The following is a 17,697-nucleotide window of genomic DNA, read 5'->3' as shown; positions in this document are numbered from 1 at the left end:
TGGTGGCTATAGTGGCTACTTTGCTATTCTTACTTTGAAAGTGGGAATGGTAGTGGTGTGGAAGAAAGAAAGAAGAGTTGGAGAGATGAGGATATGGGGCTCTAGTATAAAAGAAAAAGAGTGAACGATGGAGGCAGAGGGAAGAAATATACTCTAACAGGCTGACATTTGGGGGAGGGGGAGATATTGGGAATAGAAAGTGTGGTGTGCTGAGAGAGAGAGAGAGGGGAGAAAAAGAGAGCAGTAAGGCCACATATCATCTTTAACACAGTATGCCCTGTTTTCTAGTGTGCAGCACACCATTTCTTCCTCTTTGCTATGTGTCTGACTTCTCTTTCTCTCTGCACTGTCTATATGGCCTTCTGTTGTCTCTACACATGATTGCTCCGCCACATTTTATTAGGCGAGTATACTATTTTGATCCAATCTTGAAATATTGAACTAGCCCAATAAAATGTCTGTAGTGGAGCAATTATTTTCACCTTTATTTTTACAGGTAAGTCAATTAAGAACAAGGCCCTACTTCATCTGTACGTTTTCTTCGGCCCAGCACTCCTTAAAACAAGTGATGTGCATTTAACTACACAAACTCCCACAACCCCCATTCCCAAATCTAGGCTTCCGTCATATAAATGACCTTCTTTAAAGTCATGATGTATAGCTTAACAGGCCAGGAGGTCTCCCTATCATGTGTGTGGATGTCTGTCTTTTATCATAACAAATCAGTGCTCAGATTCCTCTCACTTCCATCGCTGTCATCGAAAGGTCAGCGATATCTCCTAATTACAAGATTTCTCTAAATTGTTCAGTTTATTGGATATTCTTATAATAGACTAATTTAAATGACAAATTCCTTGCATATTGTAAGTGGCAATGGAGTAAAGATAATCCGTATTTAATGAATGTCAAAACCAGCACTTCATTAAAAGTAAGGTTACCCCGCCGAGGATGGGCCTGCATATCATAGCGTACTTTATGGCACCGGCTCTGCTATTTATAGGTTGCACCTCCATCACTCGGTCGCGTCATGCCATTGTAATGAACGTTCTCAAGCCGCCTTCTATCGGCGGTGCCATAGTGGTGCCCTAAAGTGTTGATAAGCCCAGTCATTATGAACGGAGGCTAACTACTGTTTAGTCTAAATTAAATAGCCTGGAAATACGATTACATTGCTAAATTAGTCAAATATTTAGTAGGAAACAACTTTGCCAGCATTATCATGTCATCAAATTTACTTCAGACAGATGACAATGTTGTCATTAGCTAGCAAAGTTTGTAAAAAATAGCTAGCTATGCTAACGTTAGTCTAGCTAGCTAACTTTATACTGCATCTAAAGTCAATCCGGTGACATCAAAATGATGACAAAAGATTTTCCTACTAATTGTTTGCCTCCTTTTGAATGCCATTGTATTTCCAAGCCACTGTAATGCACTTGTGATGAAATCTTCATCAGCACTCATTGACGATGCATTGAGTAGAATGCTCAGTCGGGCATCAGTCCAAAACAAACGTTCAAAACAATATTGTGACGAAACATGCAACCCACCAAAACTCAAATTAAAGATTTTTGTTTCAGGGCAGTGAAGTCCTGGAACTCCTTGCCAGACAGTTCCAAATAACTTGCCAAATAGTTGTTTTAAGAGATTCATTCATAAAATGTTTTGAACGACTAAAGTGGTTCTAAGAGCTTATTGTAATATTGAGAGTTTGGGACTATATGGTTCTATCTGCAAAAAGATTATTCTGAGATAATTGGCTTTAAAGTTCCGAACCCTCATTAGTTTGAATGGTGTCAGCAATTTTATATATTGTATTCTTTTGAACTTAACAACATGCATTGGGGTATTCAGAGTACTTTATAGGTACAGAACATTGAACAGAACAAGGCTAAGTGGTCTCCCGAGTGGCGCAGCGTTCTAAGGCACAGTGCTTGAGGCTTCACTACAGACCCGGGCTCGATTCCAGGCTGTCACACAGCCGGCTGTGACCGGGAGACCCATGAGGCTGGGATTTATTTGTGCCATCGCACTCCTTGTGGTGGACTTCGGTAACCAGCTTGACGGTGTTTCCTCCGACACATTGGTGCGGCTGGCTTCCGGGTTAAGCGAGCAGTGTGTCAAGAAGCAGTACAGCTTGGCAGGGTTGTGTTTCGGAGGACGCATGGCTCTTCGCCTCTTCCGAGTCTGTAGGGGAGTTGCAGCGATGGGACAAGACTGTAACTACCAATTGGACATCACAAAAATTGGTGGGAAAATGGGTAAAAATAAAAAACTACACTGTGTCAATAATTTATGACAAAAATGCAGATAGAACCTTATAGTCCCAAGCTCTCAATATGTTGCTGTATGTTGTATTTAAATGCATATGTGCACATCAGGTATGTGGGTGGGGGTAGCTGGGGAGTGTAATATGTATACGTAATAGGAATGTGGATCTTTGTTTGTGTTTTTGTGCTTTAATTTGCTTTCGTTGTTTTTCTAATTTCTATATTATTATTATTTTTTATTTTTTACATTTCTTAAGGACTCTTGGAAGATTAGTCCTTGGGCTAAACCAGATCCTTATAAAACAAAATAAAATAAAAATGTGTTATCATTGGTCATACACGAATATCAGATCTCATCTGCTTCTGACATCCGTCACATCATACAAACGATAATGTGAATCCCGTTGATGGAGTAAAATGCTAACCTTCCATTCTATCACAGGAAAGCAGTTATATTATTACCTTTGTCTTATCATGCATAAGCAGGACATGACATATGCTCACCGAGAAACATATTAAACTCAGTTTTGCAAATGTTCATTACAAAACTCCTTTGCGATACAGTGAGTAAGCGGCCAGCCGTGTCGGTGAGGTGAGTAAGTCAGCATGCGCTTTAGCAGGATGGGTGACGCGGATGGGTCTTCACAGCATGGTTAACATGCAACACTCACTCAGCCACTTACGCACACAAACACAAGAAAGGGAGAAATAGAGATCTGAAGGAATGCCTTTTGGAAAGAGTTAGTGTGTGAATTAAGTCATCAGGTTTATTGTGTTGTAACATCTCATGGCATTGGAAAGTAAGACTGAAACCTCAGGATTGGTGATGCAATTTTTTTTTTTTTTCGTTTTTCGAGCAAAAGACTGGCTTACAAAATTAAGAGTAGTGCAAAGATTGAGGCTAGTATATTTTTTTCTGCGAAACACTCTATTGTAGGACCCCAAAGAGAAGGCTCAAATTAGAGAAAGCCTTAACTGCATTGATATTGTTAACAATATTAGTAATGTGAATAGGGAAATGTTGTTTGAAGAGTGTCTCAGTGTTGTGGTCTGTACTAGCCTTCTACTCAACCTGCAAGACTGCTGCTCAAGAGTAAGCTCCAGGCAACGACGGCTGGGAATGGACAACAAACTTTCATCTATATTTCAAGAGCTTCAAGGAAAAGGGAAAAAAGACATACAGCTGCAGAAGCAGAACTGTGGTTTCCGAAACCCTTTAAATACTTTACATGCCTGGTAAACATCCCGGAGCCATGCTTCTGCACACTCGGCAATAAGCAAATTAAACAATTAATCCGTTATGAAATATAGCCGGCATTGTAATAGCCATCGATTTAATTGCATATATTAAGCGTAAAGAAGTAATTTCTTTGAGGGTTAAAGATCTCTGGCAGTTCTAAGTCTTCATGATTACTGTTTTGCTATGTTAGGAACTGAACATTGATATGTCTACTGCAGTTAAGCATTTAGCTGAAGACAGAAATGTGGTATTTGCACCATGCAGACATAAACTACATAAGGCTTTGAGAAATGGGAAAATTAAACTATTTTCAACGAGCAGCAGTAATTATCGTTAGAGATGGCAAACAAGATGTGCAATCTCTTTGCAGCATGAAGCAAAACTTAAATGTCTCCATAGAAACACAGTATTTGACCCTTTGAAGCTATAAGCTAAGTCCTGGGCTGATGCTTGCTACAATATCCTTGCACAGCTTGTTATTGACTCCCAATAAAAAAAATGTCTACAAGGACAAGTTACAAACATTAACATTATTCATGGCTGAAGATGTTCTTTTTGTAGGTGCTGAGATGCTTTGTCCACCATGGCATTTCTGATTGAGTAAAAACGTAGTATTGAATAAATTATTTTTCTTGCAGTACAACTGGCCATGAAAAAGACCCTATAACATCTAAACATTAACACTAACTCTCTAGTTGTAGAGTCTGTTGTATTCAATTTTGTTCCATAAACAGTAACTGAACAAGTGTATGTCTATAGGGCTAAGATGGGAAATTAAGATAGGTTTTCAGTGGTTTAGTAATACAAGAACATGAGAAACAAGAAACAAGTAAGGATAATAAAAAATATAAATATCAAATTGGGAAAGGGTCTTTCCTTAATGCTACTTACAGGTAATAAGAGTAGGAATATGCATTTCTTCTGAAGCATGAAGGTAGACCAGTGGGACAAAATTGAGCACCCAAAAAAGGACAAACAGATTACATTAGTTAGTTCTTTAGCACCCACGTCTAGGAGAGCTGATGGAGGAAAATGTCAAGAACGGGTTAAAGACATCGATGCGCTGCTGGACTGGGTTTGTTTGTCTGTATGTCTACAGTTCAGTACTAGTTAAACCAACCTTCCCATTGAGCTCTGCAAGTGCCTATGGTCCACCAGTCTATAGTAAAGGCTGGACTTTAGGGTGCTACTATACAGTTGCACATATCAAACCAAACTTTACTCAAACCCCTGCAGCCATTTTATCAAAGAAGAAATACCCAAAACAATACATAATTCACCCGCATTTAAAGAAGAAATAGCACATCTGGCTCCCAATCAAATTGAAACTTCTTGAGAGAGATGGAATTGTCTGAATAGACAGTGAGTGGCTGGGAAAACAGAGAAATAGGAGAGTGGGGATGGGAGGAGTGGGAGTAAAAGAGGAGGGGGGGGAATGTTTTAATGACATACTGTTCTGCCATTCTGTTTAGTGAGATGGAAAGAGGAAGGGATGCTACCATTGACACTTTGACTGCTTTAGGAACTAAATCAAACCTGACTGTTGAAATTAGAGTGTGCTCGCGTGTGTGTGTTGTGTGTGCATGTGTATGCATTCTGCTGGATTTCTCTGGGAAGGGTTCTTTTAAGAGGTAGAACATTCACAAATGACATGCAGCGATGGAGTTAGCAAGCAGAGATGAGACTGAAAAGCAGATGGTATCTGTTGTTTCTTTTAAGGGTTTGTAGTTCCCAAACGTGTTGACATCAAATATATCAAAGGAGTAAATGTGTGTGACAAATACCTACAGCATTCAGTACAACACTTCACTAGTCTGTTCATGATAAGCAGAAATGTGTTTAGCACTGTCTTTTTTATACAAATTGATACCCACTTACTACGCTAACAATGATGTGTATGCTTTTTTAAAGGGGAAGTTCAGGATTTTACAACTTGATGTTAGATGGTTCCTCAATCTAAAAAGTAGTCTATGGGCCAGGAGAAATTGTAACCTATGGTTGGGTTTTCTTTAAACAGGCACAAACTTCAGCTAACTTTAGTCACTGCTAGCTAACAATCAATGGAAGTGATCACCTTTACGTAACATCAAACCAAATATGGAATTGATTTCAGTTGACTGGGCCATGGAATTTTGACAATTGCACGATTGCCCCTATCACTGGGAAAAACCCACTGGTGGTTAAGACGTGTAGATATCCAAGAGGTCTTAATGGACACAATCAACATTATAGATCTGTATGTGGTGCAGTCAGTATTTGATTCAATGGAAAATTGGCCTCCAATCCTTTCCTCTGTTTGACAGTCCTGTTAATAATATATACTACTGCCCTACTGTAGCCAACCAGCTTTCATCAAAGAGTGTGTATCTGTTTCTCCATATCTGTGATTGCTGATTGACAGCATTCCTACTGATGTTTCACTATGAACTCATACGAGGCGGGATTGAGATCTCATATAATATAAGAACTAGTGGTTGAATTAGATTACAGATAAATAAGAGCAGAGTTGAGAGGCATTGATCCACATCTCCTATGTTTTCATCCACAGATACATGACATGTCTGGTATCCAGATACTGTATGTTTGGACCAGAGAACTTTGTTTTCCTCAGTTTTTCCTCAAAATGATCTTATCTTGTGAGTGTAGGTGGACATACATGTATCCCCCTGTCTATCTAATAGAAAAATCTGAGCAAAATGGTATGTAATCATTTGTAAAGGCAGAATCCATTACAGGCCAAAACCATCCTGGAAGTAAATCGATTAACTGTTTTAGGAAACCACTTCTATCAAGAAAGAGTGAGAAGATAACACCTTTTACGTTTTATTCTTCCCAAATTCTTGTTTGAAAGTGAAATAAAGATGGCAGCTGTCTGAGTTGGCTATCATAGTAGTAAAAAAAGGTGATTTAATAAGAGAGTTTCAGTATAGTGCGAAACTGACACAGCTATATCTTCCACGCATATGTAGCCACTATCTATGTGTAGCCCTCCTGCTATCTTATTTCAATGGCCTTTTAAAAAGATCTTCTGACACTGTTCTTGTGATATTAATAAAGAGGCGTGAGAGCTAGAGCTACGTCAGTCAAAGGTAGCCATAAATATGAATGTCGTAAAACGGCACAACGCCTCCCAATGTACCACTGCATGAGAGCTGTATAAATGTTTTGGTCTCTATATCCACTACCGGTCAAAAGTTTTAGAACACCTACTCATTTAAGGGTTTTTCTTTATTTTTACTATTTTTTAACATTGTAGAATAATAGTGAAGACATCATAACTATGAAATAACACATATGGAATCATGTAGTAACCTAAAAAGTTTTAAACAAATCAAAATATATGTTATATTTGAGATTCTTCAAATAGCCACCCTTTGCCTTGATGACAGCTTTGTACACTCTTGGCATTCTCTCAACCAGTTTCATGAGGTAGTCACCTGGAATACATTTCAATTAACAGGTGTAATTGGTGGAATTTATTTCCTTCTTAATGCGTTTGAGCCAATCAGTTGTGTTGTGACAAGGTAGGGGGGGTATACAGAAGATAGCCCTATTTGGTAAAAGACCAAGTCCATATTATGGCATGAACAGCTCAAATAAGCAAAGAGAAACTACAGTCCATCATTACTTTAAGACATGAAGGTCAGTCAATACAGAACATTTCAAGAACTTTAAACGTTTATTTAAGTGCAGTCGCAAAAAACATCAAGTGCTTTGATGAAACTGGTTCTCATGAGGACCGCCACCGGAATGGAAGACCCAGAGTTACCTCTGCTGCAGAGGATAAGTTCATTAGAGTCACCGGCCTCAGAAATTGCTGCCCAAATAAATGCTTCACGGAGTTCAAGTAACAGACACATCTCAATATAAACTGTTCAGAGGAGACTGTGTGAATCAGGCCTTCATGGTCGAATTGCAGCAGTATAAAAAATGTATGCACTCACTAACTGTAAGTCGCTCTGGATAAGAGCGTCTGCTAAATGACTAAAATGTAAAATGTAAAGGACACCAATAAGAAGAAGAGACTTGCTTGGGCCAAGAAAAACGAGCAATGGACATTAGACCGGTGGAAATGTGTCCTTTGGTCCGGTGGTCTGTGTCTTTGTGAGACGCGGTGTGGGTGAACGGATGATCTCCGCATGTGTATTTCCCACCGTAAGGAAGGAGGAGGAGGTGTTATGGTATGGGGGTGCTTTGCTGGTGACACTGTCTGTGATTTATCCCACTTAACCAGCATGGCTACCACAGCATTCTGCAGCGATACGCCATCCCATCTGGTTTGGGCTTAGTGGGACTATCATTTGTTTTTCAACAAGACAATGACCCAACACACCTCCAGGCTGTGTAAAGGCTATTTTACCAAGAAGGAGAGTGATGGAGTCCTGCATCAGATGACCTGGCCTCCACAATCCCCCGACCTCAACCAAACTGAGATGGTTTGGGATGAGTCGGACCGCAGAGTGAAGGAAAAGCAGCCAACAAGTGCTCAGCACATGTGGGAACTCCTTCAAGACTGTTGGAAAAGCATTCCAGGTGAAGCTGGTTGAAAGAATGCCAAGAGTGTGCAAAGCTGTCATCAAGGCAAATGTTGGCTATTTGAAAAATCTCAAATCTCAAATATATTTTGATTTGTTTAACACTTTCTTGTTTACTACATGATTCCATATATGTTATTTCATAGTTTTGATTTCTTTACTAATATTCTACAATGTAGAAAATAGTAAAAATAAAGAAAAACCCTTGAATGAGTAGGTGTGTCCAAACTTTTGGCTGGTAGTGTACATTCATGCAAAAAACTTCTCTTTAAAGGGGCAGGGCAGTCAAAAACATAATGTTTCTGTGTTCACACTATGAGGTCGAAACAACATGATGATAATATAATTTTAGTGTAAGAGCATTCAGGTCTTTGTCCTGTTTTGAACGTAAATCTGAGAACCTGCTTCAGAGTGCAAACAACCTTAGACTGGGGAGAAGATTTATGGGCGGCAGGTAGCTTAGTGGTTAAGAGCGTAGTGCCAGTAACCGAAAGGTCGCTGGTTCTAATCCCCGAGCCGACTAGATGAAATATCTGTTGATGAGCCCTTGAGCAAGGCACTTAACCCTAATTGTTCCGGATAAGAGCGTCTGCTAAATGACTAAAAATTAAAAAATGTAATAAAAAAATCCAACAGGACAATAACCCCAAGCATATAGCCAAAGCAACACTGGAATGGTTCAGAACAAGAATGTGAAAGTCCTTGAGTGGCCCAGCCAAAGCTCAGACTGGAATCCCATTGAAAATCTGTGCAAAGACTCGAAGATTGCTGTTCACTGCCACTCCCCATCTAACTTAACAGAGTTTGAGAAAATCTGAAAGTAAGAATGGGAGCAAATCCAGATGTGCAAAGCTGACACAGACATACCTAAGACGACTCAAAGCTGTAATCGCCACCAAAGGTGCTTCTACAAAGTATTGACTCAGGGGTGTGAATACTTATGTGTTTGCAAAAATGTCTAAAAACACTTTTCACTTTGTCATCATGGTGTATTGTGTGTAGATGGGTAAGTAAACATGTTTAATCCATTTTGAATTCAGGCTGTAACACAACTAAATGTGGAATAAGTCAAGGGGTATCAATACGTACAGAAGGAACGGAACAACTTTAAAATGTTAGACTATTTAAACATGATACAGTGAGGGAAAAAAGTATTTGATCCCCTGCTGATTTTGTACGTTTGCCCACTGACAAAGACATGATCAGTCTATAATTTTAATGGTAGGTTTATTTGAACAGTGAGAGACATAATAACAACAAAAAAATCCAGAAAAACGCATGTCAGAAATGTTATAAATTGATTTGCATTTTAATGAGGGAAATAAGTATTTGATGACTTAGTACTTGGTGGCAAAACCCTTGTTGGCCATCACAGAGGTCAGACGTTTCTTGTAGTTGGCCACCAGGTTTGCACACGTCTCAGGAGGGATTTTGTCCCACTCCTCTTTGCAGATCTTCTCCAAGTCATTAAGGTTTCGAGCCTGACGTTTGGCAACTCGAACCTTCAGCTCCCTCCGCAGATTTTCTACGGGATTAAGGTCTGGAGACTGGCTAGGCCACTCCAGGACCTTAATGTGCTACTTCTTGAGCCACTCCTTTGTTGCCTTGGCCGTGTGTTTTGGGTCATTGTCATGCTGGAATATCCATCCACGACCCATTTTCAATGCCCTGGCTGAGGGAAGGAGGTTCTCACCCAAGATTTGACGGTACATGGCCCCGTCCATCATCCCTTTGATGCGGTGAAGTTGTGCTGTCCCCTTAGCAGAAAAACACCCGCAAAGCATAATGTTTCCATCTTGTTTGACGGTGGGTATGGTGTTCTTGGGGTCATAGGCAGCATTCCTCCTCCTCCAAACACGGCGAGTTGAGTTGCTGCCAAAGAGCTCGATTTTGGTCTCATCTGACCACAACACTTTGACCCAGTTCTCCACTGAATCATTCAGATGTTCATTGGCGAACTTCAGACGGGCCTGTATATGTGCTTTCTTTAGCAGGGGGACCTTGCAGGCGCTGCAGGATTTCAGTCCTTCACGGCGTAGTGTGTTACCAATTGTTTTCTTGGTGACTATTGTCCCAGCTGCCTTGAGATCATTGACAAGATCCTCCCATGTAGTTCTGGGCTGATTCCTCACCGTTCTCATGATCATTGCAACTCCACGAGGTGAGATCTTGCATGGAGCCCCAGGCCGAGGGAGATTGACAGTTCTTTTGTGTTTCTTCCATTTGCGAATAATCGCACCAAACTCTTGTCACCTTCTCACCAAGCTGCTTGCCGATGGTCTTGTAGCCCATTCCAGCCTTGTGTAGGTCTACAATCTTGTCCCTGACATCCTTGGAGAGCTCTTTGGTCTTGGCGATGGTGGAAAGTTTGGAATCTGATTGATTGATTGCTTCTGTGGACAGGTGTCTTTTATACAGGTAACAAACTGAGATTAGGAGCACTCCCTTTAAGAGTGTGCTCCTAATCTCAGCTCGTTACCTGTATAAAAGACACCTGGGAGCCAGAAATCTTTCTGATTGAGAGGGGGTCAAATACTTATTTCCCTCATTAAAATGCCAATCAATTTATAACATTTTTGACATGCGTTTTTCTGGATTTATTTGTTGTTATTCTGTCTCTCACTGTTCAAATAAACCTACGATTAAAATTATAGATTGATAATTTCTTTGTCAGTGGGCAAACGTACAAAATCAGCAGGGGATTACTGTATAAATACACCGACGCACACGCACACACATACACACTCGCGCACACACATGCACACACATGCTACGCATCCATATGAATTGTAAACATTTAATAATACCACGCACACATACATTATACTTACAAATGCAAACATGCTGTGACTGAATGGACACTTAACTCACTCTGCCCATGCAGGGTGACAACATGTCCCAGATTGTGCCATTAATTGTGGCCATTTGTCCCGCGTGCCGCAACCAAACAATCACGTCCCACATTTCATCAACAAATTCAAATGCGACTACAAAAAAGTTAGATTTGTCCCGTATTTCATTCAGACATTCCAACCTGTCTCTTTTGCATCACGATATGCACTGAGTGTACAAAACATTATGAATTCCATGACATAGACTGACCAGGTGAAAGCTATCATCCCTTATTGATGTCACTTGTTAAATCCACTTCATTCAGTGTAGCTGAAGGGGAGGAGACAGGTTAAAGAAGGATTTTTAAGCCTTGAGACAATTGAGACATGGATTGTGTATGTGTGCCAATCAGAGGGTGAATGGGCAAGACGAAAGATTTAAGTGCCTGTGAATGGGGGATGGTAGTAGGTGCCAAGCGCACTGGTTTGTGTCAACAACTACAACGCTACTGGGTTATTCACAATCAACAGCTTCCCGTGTGTATCAAGAATGGTCCACCACCCAAAGGTGGGTGCAACTCAATATTAGGAAGGTGTTCTTGATGTTTAGTACACTCAGTGTATATCATAAGGATGTGGTACTAGTGATGTTAAACACTTCTCCAATCGTTGTTGAGATCTGATATTCTGCGCAGCGCAAGATGAGATGTAGGCCAACGTCATATGGTCAATCAATCACATTTCTCAAATGCTTTCGGTCTAATGCTGCATTCACATCATGTCGGAAACTTGGGACCTCAGAGTTGAATGAACGTAAGTTATTTGCGTAGCGCTTCCTATTGGTTGATTCTGGTACCTCCCAATTGGGAAACTCAGGATCCGACTCTTCCGCCTAGGTTAGCAAGTTGGACATTTCAGAGTTTCCGACATGACATGAATGCAAATTCTAACTAAACTTGGAGTGGACAGTTAACTATTTACAAAAAATGAAGAGCTACAAAGGTAAGAAAATAACCGTATTAGACTTAAAAGATGTAAGGTGATTTCATCAAACTTGTGAGGCTCTCCATGTGCATTAGTTGCTCATTCAAAATATGTGCTGCTACTTCTCTCAATCCGATTTTCTAAGTCTACCTTCCTAACTATTTTACATTCCCTGAGACCAACCAGAAATGCTTTATTGTCCTGCAAATGTCCTGCAAAATCATCCCTTTGTCCTGCATTTGGGTATTTTAAATGTGATCGCCCTAAACCCATGACTGGACGGCCTTGCAGGGAGTTCATCTGTAATGTTAACAGCCTACGTCTGCACCTGGGCACCAATACATTACAATTTGTATTTGGTTACACCATCTTAATGTTCTGAAAGGTACGTTGTCTGGACTGAAGTGATATTGAATGTGAGGATTTGAAATTTGAAAAAATAAGTATTGGCAGTGCGATGGAATCTGCTGAGGGAGCGAGGCTGAAGTTCATTGTTTTGGAGATGAGTTGGTGTGGGTGAGGATATTTGAAGATACATTTTGTTTACTGAGAGATGTTACCAGGGGTGTAGTGCTGCCGGAGCGCGGAGGAGCGGCACTCTCTCACTTTTTTAAATTGAAACTGATCTGGTAAAACTCTGGTAAAATTCAAAATAAATATGTATAGCAGCCTAGAGGTAAATGGTGGATTCTTCTTTTCTCTGGCGGTGGAAGATGCTGTAGCCCTGCTTACAATATTTAGCCTACATTTGGCTATTGGTTGAGACGCAGGGCCCGTTCTAGCTTGGTACAGTATGTCAGGATGGGCAATTGGAAATGGGAATTGTGCCAAGTTGAAGGTAATAATGCATTTAGGTTATAGTTTATTGAGATACATGAATACACTACACCAAAAGCTGAAACATTTAAAATGTAAAATAAACAACACCAAAAGCTTGATTTAATTACTGTTTTAAAACTAATTTCCTGCACTTCTACGTAGTAATGTTCACTACTAGGTCAATTGATTTGATAGCATGTTTAATCTAATTTGGCAGCTGTTGCAAATATATGTAAATCTCCAAAAGTTAAGTGGCTCATCTGCTTGTTTGTCATGATTCAATTCATAGCTTTAGATTATTATAGGATAGACTCACTGTAACAAGCTTCTGGTTGAACCACAAAGACACAGACTCATGCCTATAGGTAGGTGAATAAATGTGTGTGTGTGTGTGTTTGTGTATGAGAGGCATAGTTTAGAGTAATGAATACAACCCAATCACCAAACAAACGTTCTATGGTGGTGAACGCTTAATGAATCCGAATTAGTGCACCACTCCAAATAGGTTGTGACATTATTAGTGAACGATAATTACTCATTTGACATAGAACTTGGAGCAGAGTTTTAAGCCTTCCTCTTGGTGGGTACGTGCAGGTAAAGAGTAAAAAGAGTCGCTGCAAGGCCAGTTCATTGTTGCGCCAGGGTGGGTTATGCAACTCAAACAACAAATTATGAATAAAAACCTTACTGAAAGGTGTACTTATAATGCAAGGCATCAAATTCACTATAGATCATTGCAGATAATGTATCTAATACTCAACTGACAATGCATAGGAGGCAAGATAAAAAATGAAATAATAAGTCAACGAATAAGACTGACATTAAGAGTTGCATTTTGTACAATCACAGTGATGCAGACAAAAGCTAGAAATTCCAAATGGTGCATTCGACAGTGACGGTCAGAGTATCAAAAAGTAATGGCCTCGTGAATTGTCGTGCATGTGTCGGACATGAATGACGTATCTGATCACAGATGGGTCAAAAAAACAATGGTGAGGCACGATCTCAAGATGCATAGCTAAAATTAAACATACAATACCCCACACTCAGAGTTCTCCATGTGTATATCTCTCTAGCAGGCGCAGGCCAAAAGAGGAAGAAGATAAGAGAAAGGTGTGAGACTAGTATTAGAAAAAAGGGTGGACAACAGTGGTGGATGTGATCATGTCAACAGCTGGCACAGACATTTTGTTATACCAACATATAACGTATGTCTAGAGATAAAGTATAGATATTACGTCTAAAGGCTAAATAGTCTCTATCAACTGGAAATGCATGCAGAGGAGTTCAGAGGATTAGAATGATTGTCCTGACCCTAAAGCTTTCACTGGGATGAATCAGCTGAATTATGAATGTTATACCTGCCCTTATATGTTGATATATGGGTATGTGCAAGATAATAAGTTGGTTCGAATTTGGCAGGGACTCTTATTCGCCCAGCCATTGTGATCAGAGGTGGGCCCCTCACAATTTAGTTGGTGCCATGAGCAAACACAAATCTTCTAAACTACATACAAAATTGGCATGGGGTGGGGGCATTTTGGCTTGAAATATTAATTGGTGAAGTTAAATGTCAAATGAAATGGCTGTACAAATGGTGCTCTCCCTCCACTTCAGCCATCTCAGTCTAAACTGCCAAAGTCAATACTGATTTTGAGTGGAAGAGAACCAGCTCTTCCACACGCACGCACACACACACGCACTCGCACAAACACACACACAAACACACAGACTGGGTCAACACGTGCACCTGTCCAAGTGGAGATAAGGATTGGGCCTGGCTGGTGTTGGTCTGGCTCTCATTGCACATGAAGATTGTCTGTATGTGAGCATATACCATCACAAAAATGCAATGTGCTGGTGTGATGGTGTATTCTGTGATTCATTACTACAATAAACCTCTACTTTATAAACCTAAATGTCTGATGTTTTTCAAGAAAAAAAGCACATTAAGCCCCAAGAGAAAAAGCTTTCAATTTCCACAATTCTTTGCAATACTAATGAGAGGCACTGTGGAGTAGTTATGAGCGATTAGCGATTTTTGAGGTCGGTTCGGTTTCTGTTCGATTCTTTTATTTTTAAATCACAGTTTTCGATTTCGCTTTCATTTATTATTTTTAACATTAAATGCATTATGAAATAATGACATTACAAAGATTTTAGAGCTTTTTAATGTAAATTCCAAAGCCAAAAATAGTGAACAATTGCCAAAATATTAAATTTTTTCCATTGTCTCTGTCAAGTCCACATTGGGTAGACATCAATAGAAAAAGGGGATACTATGAAATAATACAATATTTAAGTTGTGTATATTACTTATTTTTTATTTGATGACTTTGATATTTTTAATTCCTTAAAGTCATCGTCTCATCTCTGCTCAGGCAGTAGCAGTCAGCCAGACCATCTAACGTTATCTATGTGCTCCCCATACTGTCCTGTCTTTAGTCATCCTATTTAGCTAGCCTGCTGAACTACGCTGCAGAGCTGTCTGACGAAATCATTTTACTAGTTCTTCAAATTAGATAAGGCATACTCCCCTGTAGGTCTAAGCCCTTAGATCGCAATATCTACTAGGCTAACATATGGAATTGTTTTAAGATGGTCATAAAATGTATCATTTAGCCATTTGATTTTGAGGTATAAAAAAATGTGGCCTTTACTACACATTAATACATGGCAAAACCGAAAGTTAAAAAAAATTATAATAAGGAACAAGGTTTTGAAGTGTCTGTCTTATATCTGAGAGATATAAGAAAACGTAGGAATTTTTGTAAAATGTAGATCATGTAGTTTTTGTCACTTTTTGCAGTTTTTACATTCTGGTACTGGATTACCTTCAGACGAATCCCCTGAAGCTTGTGTGGTAGTAGAGCAGAACAACCGACACGTTCGTGTTTGTAAGACATATTGGTGACATATTAGTTTGTATGTCCAATTTGGACAGACAATTTCGTGACGATTTTCTTGTCCAGATCCTCTCGTGTATAAAAAGTCAGCTTTCACAAGCCCCATGTCAATCGACGGGGGTTTTAATGAAGGGGTCTCTGTCCCTCTCTTCATTGTGTAGTGTACATTCCTCTCTCATGTGGCCTATGCGGTCTGTGTGTATCTAACCTAATATAGCAGGCGTAAAAGTGTATATGTCCAGAGATCTGTATATAATGACGAGATGCTCATGTCCCCGCCCTAACAATGGCAGTCGTTGTCCCAAAGGCGGGAAGGCAGGCGACAACCTTAGTCCCAAAATAAGCCAATAGAAACACATTGGGATTATTTTTGACAGATTTTGGCAAGATTGAAACCTCTCGATTCGCCTCTTCCTCTCTGCTCCGTCTCTGTCGGAGTCGTAAAAAAAGGTGCAATGGATTTTGGTCATTGTAGTTAATTACCATGTTTCTGCACTGAACTACATTAAATATTTGATTAATGAAAACTACAACTCCCTTTAGCCCAAAATCCCACATATTTCTTGACGACTTCTCTCATGTAGCTCAGTTGGTAGAGCACAGCGCTTGCAACGCCAGGGTTGTGGGTTCAATTCCCACGGGGGGCCAGCATGAAAATGTATGCACTCACTAACTGTAAGTCGCTCTGGATAAGAGCGTCTGCTAAATGACTAAAATGTAAATGTAAAATTTGTGAATGATTTGATTTCTTGCTAGAGAAACGGCTCACAAAAAAAATTAATGGAATTCAAGTAATTTAACCGACATTGGTCAATTAGTTGTTTAATAACTGGGGAAAAAAATTATTGTTGGTTAATCCTTAAAAGTCCATTGACGCACCCATGCAACATAATAAAGAAATTATCTGTCAGTTTAAGCTATCAAGATCAGCTTTAGTATTGCAGATAGATTGTAACTTTCATCAATGTAATTGTCTGCATCACTTCCAATCCCCCATATGTTTTTTTTCTCTGCTAATATATATATATATATATACAGTGGGGGGAACAAGTATTTGATACACAGCCGATTTTGCAGGTTTTCCTACTTACAAAGCATGTAGAGGTCTGTGATTTTTATCATAGGTACACTTCAACTGTGAGAGACCGAATCTAAAACAAAAATCCAGACCTCTACATGCTTTGGTAACAAGCTGAGATTAGGAGCTCTCCCTTTAAGAGTGTGCTCCTAATCTCAGCTCGTTACCTGTATAAAAGACACCTGGGAGCCAGAAATCTTTTTTTCTGATTGAGAGGGGGTCAAATACTTATTTCCCTCATTAAAATGCAAATCAATTTCTAACATTTTTGACATGTGTTTTTCTGGATTTTTTTGTTGTTATTCTGTCTCTCACTGTTCAAATAAACCTACCATTAAAAGTATAGACTGATCATGTCTTTGTCAGTGGGCAAACGTACAAAATGAGCAGGGGATCAAATAGATTTTTCCCCTCACTGTATATACACATATCCTTTAAAAATATATATTTCCCTTTATTACTTTCAAACCCCACCACCCCTTCCCTAATTGGAGTAAACTAGTGAACAACAATGCTTAGGCCTCTACTTCCAGCTTATACATACTATATACATTTTATGGACACAGTCAATTTTACAATAATTATATTTTGTTTGTTTTTCCTCCTGAACTTCCTCTACCCTTAACCGCTCTGATCATTTTAATGATGTCCATCCGGTTTGCTTCTATATGCCATATCTTTCTAACTGTGCTCTTTCACAAAAGCTCTCAACCTATAACCCATATACTTATTATGGACACAGTATGCTTTACATTAGCTATCCTGTTGTTATTAGTTGTTGTTAGTTGTTATTAGTCCCATCCTTCAGCTCCATTCATCACCACCCACCTATCTCTTAACACCATCCATATTGGATTTCTATTTGTCATATATTTTTCAACAGTACTGTGATGTTTCACAAAAGTTCTGAACCCTTCTATTCTCATTGTTTCTACAGATTGTAAATTGAAAAAAAAATTTTTTGCTAAAAGTATTATTATATTATTGATCGATTGACTATGACTTTTCAGATCACACAGTAGTGCTTTCTGCAGGGT

The 17,697-nt window shown here is 39.5% G+C and overlaps 1 protein-coding gene across 1 annotated transcript in view; it reads right to left on the bottom strand.

The window, feature by feature from the left end:
• Positions 1 to 17,697, bottom strand: part of ptprt (protein tyrosine phosphatase receptor type T) — a gene marked incomplete at both ends in the record, with an annotated part of 404,935 nt that overhangs the window by 92,652 nt on the left and 294,586 nt on the right. The window contains 1 exon segment of the mRNA XM_084173452.1: positions 13,716 to 13,748. Coding sequence (XP_084029578.1) covers positions 13,716 to 13,748 — 33 coding nt within the window.

This window comes from Coregonus lavaretus, assembly GCF_964263955.1.
Source record: "Coregonus lavaretus genome assembly, chromosome: 12".
NCBI lineage: Eukaryota > Metazoa > Chordata > Actinopteri > Salmoniformes > Salmonidae > Coregonus > Coregonus lavaretus.
The sequence above is the reverse complement of the archived record's forward strand: the minus strand, read 5'-3'. Positions and strand labels throughout refer to the sequence as shown.